The sequence below is a fragment of the Monopterus albus genome, unplaced genomic scaffold (genome assembly GCF_001952655.1).
Source record: "Monopterus albus unplaced genomic scaffold, M_albus_1.0 scaffold4.1, whole genome shotgun sequence".
NCBI lineage: Eukaryota > Metazoa > Chordata > Actinopteri > Synbranchiformes > Synbranchidae > Monopterus > Monopterus albus.
In genome coordinates this window covers 2,211,346-2,223,190 of record NW_018127884.1, presented here as the reverse complement: position 1 = coordinate 2,223,190, position 11,845 = coordinate 2,211,346, and the positions used below count along the sequence as shown (strand labels likewise).

Genomic DNA, 11,845 nt, shown 5'->3' with positions numbered 1-11,845 from the left:
GATTTTTTTTAAAATTGCTTTACATTTTATTAATTAATCCAACTTTTTATTTGATTTATTTAATATTTTCTGCAAAGGGTATCTTCTAGTACAGTCTAACTGTTGTATCATGGATTTCTGCTTGTTTCAATAGTTCTATTATTATTATAGTAGTGAGGTGGCACAAGTGGAACATCTAGGTTGCACTGGTATAGCCATTATAAGCATCATATTTGAAACAAACAAAACATTTACTGCTAACTACACCATAAAATACCTCCTACATGTTACTGTATTGATAAATGAACATTTAATTTTGCTCCCAATACTACTCAACTCAAAATTATGCATTTATAGAAAATGTAATATGATACTTTGGTAAGCTGATAGGCCACATACTAAAGCATATACCTGCCAACTAATCAACACCTTCTAAAAAAGACACATCTGCCCTTGTACTATTATTTCAAGCTTATACTGTATAAGCATATGTTCTGTTGTTCAACCATTCTCAAAGCAAAATGTATAATAGCTACATTATTTAATTATTTTCCTCTATTATAACTTGGCAGGATAGTTTCATTCCAGTCATTCGGTTAGAACTGGTTGGAGAGGTAATGGCAGCCACACAGTATATGTACTCTAATGCAGCATGTTGGTTTACATGTGGGTGAAAAAGATAATACTGCAGAGCTGTGGGTTTTGTTCAAACATCCTGCTGTTAGAACAACTACCACCAGGTAAGTGTCAATATGGCGACTGTTTCTCTCTCTCTTTCTACCTGGAGTCCCAGCGTAGCCCTTGATTTTGAACTGATCGTCGGCCAGCTCCACAGCCAGACCAAGGTCAGAGATACGGACGTTACCTGTGAGAACAAACACCACAAAAACGTCAAGAGAGCTCTTGACGTGCACAGCTCTGTTGACTGGCACACTACGTCTCTGACTTATTAGTGCATAGTGTGATAACTCAAAGATGTCCTTGTGCAATGCACAGAACTGCATGAACATGAACTGCAGGTGTGGAGCATGTGTGGGCTTCTGTGTGTATATACAGACCAGCTTGTGTGTGTGTGTCTTGATCTCAGTAGGGTTAGAATGGGATATATTTTTAAAGTCAGTGTGATGAGCTATAGTTTCATTACAGTAAAATCACAATTGCTGTATTTTGCTATAGTCTTTACAAGTGGCTGGGGGTTAAAATTTATTTGAAGCTGGAACCAGATGCTTAGCTTAGCTTAGCCAGCCTGGCTCTGTTCAGTACTCCTGGAAGTCAAATGATAAAACCTCAGTCTGTCACTATTATTCTTAGATCTTAAATAAATGAGATGAAACATGTTATTTGGAGAGCTTTTGGGATTTATTGCCTCTGGATAGAACCAGACTAGTTGTTTTCTCCTGTTTTCAGTCTCTATGCTAACATTAAGATAAGCTAACTATCTCCTGTCTCAAACTTCATATTTAACAAACCCACATGAGAGTGTTGTCAGTCTTCTCATACAACTTGTGGTAAGAAAACTAATAAGCAAATTTCCTAAGGTGTCAAACTATTGTTTTAACTAAATATTCTAATGGTCCAAAAGTGAGACGTACCCCATTATTCACAGTTAAACCCCCTTGACTGTATGAATCTATTACCTCTAAATGGGAAAATGAGGTTCATCAGTAGAGTTACAATGTGAGAAAGCTAGTCTTCAAAAACAGGCTCCAGTCTGCACTTGAGGACCAAACACTAAAGACTAGACCTACATCTTTCTTTATGGAGCATCCAACCTTGATTATCCAGCAGCACATTCTCAGGTTTGAGGTCTCTGTATATGATTCTCTTCTGATGGAGGTGCTCAAGGCCTAGAATGATCTGAGCAGCATAGTAGCAGGCCCGTGGCTCTTCAAACCCTGGGTTGTTCTCATCTACATTATAGATGTGATACCTATTGACATAAAAAAGTGGCCTCAGAGTCATGTAAAAAAAAAAAAAAGACAGACATGTAAGGTACACATGTGTCTTTTAATACAGATAGTTGTACCTTTTCCAAAGTGGCAAATACAATACACTTATGTGGTTCAACTGACAGATTATTAATCAGTTTATATATAGGCAACTATTTTCATAATTAATTCTTAGTTTCAGTCATTTTCAAGGAAAAATATCAAACAAGAACAAGTTCAAGACTGAGATGAAAACTTGATGCTTTCTTGTCAGACATGATGAGAAACTGAATGTCATTGGTGGTGTTGTGATAAACATACTGTTACTGAACAAAACAAATTAAATGACTACAACACAGTTGGCTATTGGATATTAAAACTGACGTTTACTTTTTTTCTGAAATGTTACAGACAAAATGCTTAATCAATTAATCAAGAAAATACTTGGCAGAATAATCAATAATGAAAATAATCTTTAGCTGTAGCCCCACATTTACTGTATACAGGTTTATACAACAAATAATCATTATATGTGAACATTCATGATACAGTATTTAAAACTATCTGCACACTATCGTATAACAGGCAGCATTATTCACCATGTTGAATGATGCCACATTAAAGGCAGTACATATTGGATCTAAATAACAATGCAGAGATTGAAATATGGGACTAAAAACTACTGCTGGTAGGAAATGGTGTGGTGTCAGTGAGTGAGAATGAATGAGCTCTCACCTCAGGTCACCTCCGTTCATGATGGTCATGACCAGACACAACTCAGTTTTTGACTGGAAGGCGTATGCCAAAGAGACAATGAACCTGCTATGAACTCGAGCCAGGATCCGTTTCTCCACCATCGCCCCCTGCGGGACAGGACAACACAGCAGTATCTATGCATTAACATTAACCAAAGAAATCATTTTCTGATTGCACTTAAATGTATCATTTCAGAGCATCTTTCAATCAAGTTTCATCAGTTTGCAAAACAAACAAACAAGCAAACAAATGGTAAAAGCTAAAACTTCTTAAGGGTATATTAAAACTTTTGACCAGTGGTGTACACAAGGAACATATTGTACATATTTTATTTAATGTCTATTTGTAGTAAACTAAGACTTTGAAGGCATCTTATTTCTGTTTTGAAGACTGAGCAGAAAATCTCCCCAGAGCTGCTCCATTTATAAACATGGCAGAATTGGCATATAAGGAGATCAAAATGTTTTAATACTAATCATATAATCCAGTGGTACCTATCTGCAAGGCTCAGTCTATTGTTGTTTCTGACTGCTGTATAGAGAGGATTACGTAGAGGTTAAAAGGGCCTGGAAAGCAAGATGCTTAACTAGAACAACTTATGTTTCTAAATTTCAGCAACTGCTCAGACTACACTGTATGATAACCCTGAGAAATAGCTTTGTGTAGCTAAATCCATAATCTGCTCTCTGATGAAAAAGGATTTGTCATGATATCCTCACTTACCTCATAACCTTTTCTCTTCTTCAACCTCTTCTTGTTGAGCTTTTTGCAGGCATACAACTTCCCCGTGGCTTTCATCTGACAGGCAGACACTTCTCCAAAACCCCCTTTCCCCAAAATACGAAAATCCAAGAACCAATCCTCTCCCACAGGTTGTATCTCCAGCCACTTCCACTGCAGAAACCTTTTCAGATACATACTGTCTAGGAAGAAAGTGTAGGGCACTTCTTTGAGAAAGTCCATGACATTTTCCATGGTCTCACTGAAAAGATCATCTTCTGCCTCTGTGTGTTTCTCTTTGACCTTTGTGATGCCATTTTCAGGCAGGAAGGGGCAGAAATACTTGGAGTCAGGCTCCATGTAGCGGGACAAGATTTTGCTTGCTTTCTTCACACGATCCTCATCCTCAGCCATGTTGTATTCCTCAATGTCCTTCCACAGATGACACGGGCCTTTATAATCATTGTTGGAATCTAAGAACTCCTGGAAAAGACATTTGCCGATGGGCTGCTCCACACAAACCATCTGGAAGCCCAGGTCTAACGTCTCCCGCAGACCTTCACATACTGTGATGTGAGGAAGCTTCAGGCGGGAGTGGTACTTCTTGTCTCGGCTGGATGCAGGGTTGGCAGTGCCATCAAAGCTTCTGCGGGCTGAGATGTAGGCAGAGTTGGCCACCACTGTCATCAAGCCACCAACATCCATGGTGACACCGTAGAAAAGTGCAGAAGAGGGATGGAGAAATGTGTGAGATGCAGAAAAAGCTACAGTGAAAATGTGTTACAGGGATATAAAAGCAGAAGCGGATGACTGGAAATGAGTGCGGAAAAAAATATAGCAAATGAAAAAAGAAATTAGCTGGGAACCAATGATAACTCGCTAAAATCCAGGTAAGAATGAAATGTGATATGGATTTCTTCTTCCTCCAGTGATTTGTACATCTGACTGTCTGCTGGCTGCAGACAGCTCAGTGTGTCCCTCAGTGTGGGTATCACTAAACTTGAGAATCCCTTCTCTTTGTCTCACATGCAGACACGCATGCAGATCTACCTGACTCATCACCTTTCCACAAAGGGATTTATCCATCCTGTAACTCTGTAATTCTTTATCCTGTGCTAACCCATGTGCACGCTGCAGACAAAGAGGAGAGAAGAAAGGGCGAAACAAAGGCTTGGGGAATATGGCAGAAAATGAACATTAGAGAGAGGGAGGGAGAGGAAGAATAAATGTGCCACTATATGCATGTAGTGGGCTGGTAATGATAGGAGTGCAGTGAAGTTCAGAGAGCAAGTGGCACAACAACATGTGACAGAGAGAAAAGAGAGAAGTGTTCGCCATATGTAGTTAACACTGCGCTTCTGCAGAGTACTGATCTTGTACTCTTTTGATGTTGCTTTGCAAAATTTGTACCTTTTCTCTTTATATAACCATCTACCAGAAAGACTTCAATCATTCAAAACTTCTAATCCTCTAACAACAAAGGAGACTAAAGAACATTAGGCCTTCTTCTTTGAGATACAAGTAGTGCAACATTTATAACAGCAGCATGAGTTTAGGGATGGTAATATTAGACTATGGAAAGCCAGAGAGCTCAGCACACGCCCCCTGAACTCGATGGCTTGCCATACTGGACTGTCACATTCACTAATTATAAAGATGGACAGCCTGACAGCTCCCAGAAGTGAGGCCACCATAAGTCGATCACCTCCTGGTGCTTGGTTATAGGATCATAAACCCCATCCCCTCCATGTTAGCAGTTAATCATTTTAGGTAAATATCATGCTTATTTTTGTACAAGTGCACATTTTTTTAGTTATTTGATGATATAATAAGGGTTGTATTTCAGAAGATTTGACAGATTTAATTGGGATGCTAAATTCATCATGCAAAATTCCTCACAAAAACAAGATAGCCTGTCCTGCACTGGATTAGTATTTGCTTATCAATTTAAATCACCTGCAGTCATTCACCTTGAGTCCTGTCATTAGTAACCAGGCTGTCTGGCTGTTCAAGGTGATCCTAGGGTTTTTTTTTTTCTTCAAGGAGTAAAGGACACTGTTGCTGAAGAAGGAAGTATACCTGTTTCAGTTTTGGCCTACCTCAGCTACCCTACCTGCTACATGTCCACCTTATCATAGCCTTATAAATAAGAGATAACACATACATCACCTCCTGGAGTGACGAACACAGAGCGAGTTTTAGCCTCTGCTGTAAAAAACAATGAGGCAGTGGTCAAGATACACCTGAAAGGGCCTCAAAGTCTTTGGCAAGGGAAAGGAAGGAGGAGAAACTAATTGTATACTGACTGAGGGAAGGGCGATAAAGTAAAAGGTAGAGTTGAGTAAAGGAAAGAAAAGGTCTGCTGTGGATACTGGTCAGCACAGAGTGTCATCATGGCCACCCTGAAGGAGAAGAGGACTTGTGGGCAGCGATGTGAAGACTTTGGCCATTTTGTCTGGAATTCTGACCATGGGACGTTTATGGGACGAACACCCAAGAAATGGGGTAAGAATAAAATAACTCCATAGCCATAATGAAATGGGGTGGTGGTGGTGGGGTGTTAGGGTTAAGAGGGTGTACTTGTCAGCAGTGTTTCTGCAGGGCAGTTTGGTTATAATGAAACTTCTCTTAGCCATAGTGCATTGCTGGTGACCAATACTACCACACATCTCATCAACGCAGTGACTAAGAAATACTTGACATTTCTCTAACAACACTTCATTCACATGATCCTTCCATTTTTAACAATATAAAAATCAACTATTGCGAACTTTGTCAAACTGCGTTAAAAGGTGTTTATATTATTTTTTTGGAACAAGTGAAATTGACCTTTAAAATAAGGTTCTTAAACTGAAGAATTGCAAAGATTTGCTCAAATTAGAGGATAGATTCAGATTTTTCCTAGTCTGGCTTTAAACAAAACTCTGATGTCTTTATGTGTATTGCAATAAATGTATACAAGTATGAGTACTTCAAGTATGAGACGTACTCATTATCCAGCAGAATGGCTTCTGTCAGTGTGGATTACTATTATTATAGCCTTAAAGTGGAAGCAGCATTTCAGTGTTGTAACTGGTCGATGAGGCATTTAGAAATACCTTTTAGTACTTAATATTTTATAGGATCTTCTTATATAGTGTGTAAAATATAAACCTTCAGAGTAATTTGTTACTATTGCTAGAAAATAAATGTAGTAAATGTACTTAGTTACACTACTGCACATGGCATTTGAATATAATCCTATAATCCGTTTGACTCAAGAGGAATTTTACAATCAATTCTCAAAACAAAGCCACAAATTGCAAATACAGTATATTTATTACAAAATAAATGGATTTAAACTAAACAATCCATGAATGTTTGTCTGCATGTGGCTAAAAGACAAATACATGAGCTCAGCCATACATCACGTACTTGCATGTGCCACTGTGAGTTTTTCTGTCCTTATGCCACAGAGTGTTGTATGTTGGCAGCATGTGAACAAAGAGAGAGAGCGATAAGTCTGTTGCCGTGATAAGCTTTGGTTTTGTTTCGTTTGATCTTACAATCAGATTAAAGTCAGCAAATATCGACAGAGGACATGCTGACCTCGGCATATACAGCCATGCACCTTTGCAAAACTCTCCTCTCCCTATGTTGATACTGTAAACTGAAAATACAAAAAGCCTTTTTTCTCCTTTTATATGATTCTATATATAAAACAATAGCTTTAAAAGGAGACATTTTACAACATCAGTGATGGCCTACTGTAATTCAAAAAGAGGTGCTGCCACCACAAACATGGAACCCTTATTGTGTGCATTACTTAAAAACAACTCTCTCACCTTCACAGTTTACATCAGTCTGTATTATGTGGCCTTCTACGTGGTGATGACGGCCCTGTTTTCTTTGGCCATCTGGGTTCTCATGTATACCTTGGATCCGTACACCCCTGACTACCAAGACCGGCTATCATCTCCAGGTAAAACAACAACGCGAAGTTAAGATAATAATAAATGAAACCTCAGTGGATCTTAACCAGCTCTATGCTTGGTCATTCAGGGGTGATGGTGTGGCCGGACACTTATGGAGAGGAAGATATTGAAATCACTTACAACACATCAGACAAGGCCAGCTGCATGAAGATGTCCAACATCCTCCATAAGTTCTTAAAGCGTTAGTATTTATTTGATGGACAATTTAATATCAATGATGGACAATGAATGGATTATCTAATATCTATATGGTCAAATGAAAAAAAAGATGTGAATCTTTCTGTTTCTCTCCTTTAGCTTACAATGACACTACACAGCATGAATGTAACAAATATAACTGCACTAAGGGGAAGTACTTCATCCAGAAAACCTTCCTTGCTCCTCACCACACCAAGTGGTCATGTCCCTTCCCACAAAGCATGCTGGGAGCCTGCTCTGGACTGGAGGACCCAATGTTTGGCTACAATGGCACCATGCCTTGTGTCATCATTAAGATGAACAGAGTATGTTTTATAAAAAAAAAACAAAAAAAACAATCTTACTTATATCATACTTTCACATACTCAGATCTTACATTACATAAAAGAAACTCACATCCACAACCATGACTAAATGTTATGTTATGTTTTGTCTCTGCAGATCATTAACTTTTTGCCTTCTAATCACACGGACCTCCCCCCATATGTCAACTGCACTATACTGGTGAGCAACCACAGCATAAACTGAATTTCATGGCATGCATTAAAGAAAAGGAATCTTAAGTTCTACATAGGTGTACTTAGGTTTTACAGAGCAGTGCTTACTCTCAGTTCCAAAAGCACTGAATCAAATATTTCTCATAATACAACCCATAATCCTCTCTGCCTGGTAAACAACCATGTCCTAACAAAAACTTACTGTTATAAATTCGCAGTGTAAGACAGTGGTTAATTTCTCAGACTTGACAAAGCTCTTCCAGAGTTACAGAAGATATTAAACTGTTTTCATATTGTTCATGTATTGAGTCCCCCTTTAAATACAATGACATTATGTGCCTCTGTTTTTTTATAGGATGGACAACATAATGTGGAAAAAATCGAGTATTTCCCTGACAGAGGAATTCTGGATCTCTCCTACTTCCCTTACTATGGAAAACTGGCACAGGTAAAAAAGAAAACCATACAACCACTGAGCAAGACTTTCTATTTGTCATACTTCAAAATCTGCTTCTAGAAAGGCTGGATTATCAACTGGGCACAGCAAGCAATGGCTTCATACTGATTGTGTGTCACCTGGTTTATTGTAACATGACTAAATATAGAAACATGCACCAGTAAAGCACATTTTCAGCTGAAATGACAAAATCCTTAAGGTGGCTTCTGAATGGGTAGCTGTTCTGTCAACAGGCCCGGTATCAAAAGACAAAAAAACAGTGTTTTTACACTATAGTGCATACAAGGCTGGTTTATAAACCATGCAAATTAGGCAACTACTTTCAGTCCCCAGAAAAGGCCCCAGCAGTTTGTTTGTGGTCATCTGAACTAGCCTAATATGAACTGGTCATGTCATGTCACAAAATCTAGTTTCACACCTTCAACCAGCTTAACAAATGGGTGTCTAGGCACTTAAGCTAAAAAAAAGTTTGTGTCACACTTACAACATCACAATTAAGACGGAATTAAAGGAACAGAACAAAGCAAGGTATGGTTAAAAAAATAATTTGCCTGTTGCCTCTAAAGCTCACTGATTGATATATTATATTGTGTTTGTTTAATCTGGATCAAAATAAGGTGTAAAAATTGCAATTTACAGTGAACTCCTACAGTTTCCACCATTTTCAATATTTATATTTCTTATATTTCAATACGTTATACTGGGCTAGGCTAAGCTAACTGGCTGCCTGTGGTAGCTTCATATTTAATGTGCATGCATCAGAAACCGCTCAACTAATTCTCAGCAAGAATATGATTGAGTGTATTTCCCATAACATGCAACTATCACTTTATGCTTTACAATATCAACACAATGCCCTAGGAAAAAAAAAAAAAAAAAATCAAGCACATACTATAGCAGTGAATAATGGACTGTATTGCCACCCTCCTGCTTTTCTTCAGCCTTCCTATGTCAACCCGTTGGTAGCTGTTCGGTTCAGCCTGGTCGGGGGAAAGCAAGCCAAGATCCAGTGCAGAGTGGTCTCTGACAAGATCAGCTACGAGAACATCCACGATCCCTATGAGGGAAAAGTCATCTTCTACCTCAAAGTAACGAAATGAGAAACAGAACAGAAGATACTTAGATGCCTTATGACCGTGTAACCACTCACTAGATGGTACCGAAAGACAGAGCAGATGTCTTTTCAACCATGACCATTATCTAACAACATTTAAACTATATGTATTCAGCATTTAAATCTCTGCGCAGTGTTGTGCTTTCATAAATGTGATTTGTCATGCTTTGCTGAGTGATTCATTAACTTCTTTGTCATCTGATTTTTAGATTTGGCCATGAAATAAACAATATCTGTAATGCTTAAGAATGTGAGAGGAAAATTCATAATGAGCAATTATGACTAACACATTTTAACAGGTTCTTTAGTGCTAAATTTATGTAAATGAAATAATAGTTTTTAAATTAAAAACTTATTCCAATTACAGTTTGGTCTCATACAGGTATTTGACAAAGTAGCCTAATCTTTAAGGATGATTTATAGGATAGATTTGTTGGATAATGCTTTAACTTGTTCTATGCTTTTAAGATTTTATTCAGGATTTGGATGTTCTCTTCTTCTTTTTGTTTGTTTTATGTTGTGTCTTTGAGAATCTTGAAAAAGCACTACATAAATAAAATGTATTATTATTTTTATCTTTTATAAACACAATCATTTTTGAAAAGCAGTACAGTATACCTCTAAAAACCTGGAGAGTATTTGTACCCGTTAATAGGATGATGAGGATGATGTGTCAAATCTGCTGACTGCAGAGACTGTGGGTTATCAGCTTACACAGTACAGGTGTGCTCATACACACACACACACACACACACACACACACACACACACAGGCTTGCAGATCCATCTTGTCTTAGAACAACTTAAGAGATCTCAGAAGCCTGATGTTGTTTCCTTGAAAAAGATGTTCCTACTTAGTGAAGAGATAACTAATATTTTTTAAACATTGACTCACTCATACAAGCCTCACCAGCTTCTCTTTTTTTGGTTTCAGAGAAGATGCGTTCCTGGAAAAACCTTACAATGCCTCCATCAGAAAGTAGATAAGTTTAGCCTGGTGTAGAGTGAGGTGGTCCCAAAATGAATTAGAGGGGTCACTAGATAATTGCATAAGAAATAAGAAAGAGAAATACATAGGTTTTGTTTCATCTTAAGGGGTTACAAGCCAAACTGTATTAAAACGAGGGTTTCAGTGTTGATAGGGCCTGGAGATGATGTGTGTAGATCTTTATAATGCAACTGAGCTCCGCAGTTAGACAACAAATTTTCATGTTTCCCCTGAGAAAGCATCACACTTCAAGAACAGAGTAAAACGAAGTAAATACTTCTTTGTCCTGTCACTTTTAATAAGTAAATAAATTAATGAAATAATTTAAAACACAAACATTCTGACTGTGAGTGTCAGTCATGGACACCAACTTTAATTTAAATACCCTCTCTGTTCTGTACTTCAGGAAAACATTTGAAAACAATAATAAACTTATGATATACAGCAACATGTGGCTGTGTTACACATATTTACATTGCACATTATGATTTATAAGACTCAGTGAGAGTACACTCCTCTTTTGATGCAGAGCAGGCACATATGTACGTTTGACATTCAAATGGTAACTAGTGCAGGAGTTTTCTTTATGAAAAAATTCTCATTCTCAGTATTTTCTGTAGTTTTTATGAGCTGCTATCTAATTTTGTATTTCATTATCTTAATTCCTCAGTTTTTTTTATTTATGTGTAATATTCTAAATGGAAAATTTAACAAGAAATGAGACATTTGTTGTAGTTTTTAAGTACTATTACAGTATGACACCTAGATTCACAGCAGTACAATGATCATAACAAAATACAAGTAACATCTATTAAGTGCAGCAGATAGAAGGTTTGCACTTCAATCAGAAGCAAAATCTTCTATTTGTAATAACCTAAATTTGAATTAAGTTAGTCAGAAGTAGAAAATCAAATACAGACAAGATGGAGGACAGATAAATAATATAAAAGTCCTTCCCTATAAAAAACTCAAACATTTTACTCATAAATAAAACTAGTAATAATAGCTGGAGTTGATCTGAAACCTCAAATTTGGTCCACGTGTGCTTTGTGATTTTTTTTAAGTCTTGGATACTGTCGTGGTGAAGAAGGAGCTGAGCTGTAAGGCAAAGCTCTCGATTTACTGGGCAATCTATGTTCCGACTCTCACCTATGGTCATGAACTTTGGGTCATGACCGAAAGGGCAAGATCCCGGATACAGGCGGCCGAAATGAGCTTTCTCCGCAGGGCGGCC

At 37.7% G+C, this 11,845-nt stretch overlaps 2 protein-coding genes across 4 annotated transcripts in view; one reads left to right on the top strand and one right to left on the bottom strand.

Moving 5' to 3' along the window:
• Window positions 1-6,010, bottom strand: part of grk1a (G protein-coupled receptor kinase 1 a) — a 10,758-nt gene extending 4,748 nt beyond the window's left edge. For all 3 annotated transcript variants that reach the window (XR_002275482.1, XR_002275481.1, XM_020607327.1), the window contains exons 1-4: window positions 3,387-6,010; window positions 2,643-2,770; window positions 1,752-1,909; window positions 761-844 (exon numbers count right to left, since the gene is read on the bottom strand). Coding sequence is in view for 1 of the 3 variants with exons in the window: in XM_020607327.1 (XP_020462983.1) it covers window positions 761-844; window positions 1,752-1,909; window positions 2,643-2,770; window positions 3,387-4,088 (1,072 nt within the window). In the remaining 2 variants the exon portion in view is untranslated. The remainder of the gene's footprint in view (window positions 1-760; window positions 845-1,751; window positions 1,910-2,642; window positions 2,771-3,386) is intronic.
• Window positions 5,755-10,146, top strand: LOC109964254 (ATPase H+/K+ transporting subunit beta). Its single transcript, XM_020607433.1, has 7 exons — window positions 5,755-5,888; window positions 7,216-7,344; window positions 7,425-7,538; window positions 7,655-7,860; window positions 7,997-8,059; window positions 8,408-8,500; window positions 9,451-10,146. Exons 1-7 carry the CDS (start codon window positions 5,777-5,779, stop codon window positions 9,607-9,609), a joined length of 876 nt encoding a protein of 291 aa, XP_020463089.1. The 5' UTR covers window positions 5,755-5,776; the 3' UTR covers window positions 9,610-10,146.
• Window positions 10,147-11,845: the final 1,699 nt, after the last annotated feature.

Coding starts and splice junctions, on each gene's coding strand:
- LOC109964254 (XM_020607433.1), top strand. CDS start 5,777: ATGGCCACCCTGAAGGAGAAGAGGACTTGTGGGCAGCGATGTGAAGAC. Junction 7,345..7,424: donor AGACCGGCTATCATCTCCAG/GTAAAACAACAA, acceptor TTGGTCATTCAG/GGGTGATGGTGTGGCCGGAC. Junction 8,501..9,450: donor ACTATGGAAAACTGGCACAG/GTAAAAAAGAAA, acceptor GCTTTTCTTCAG/CCTTCCTATGTCAACCCGTT.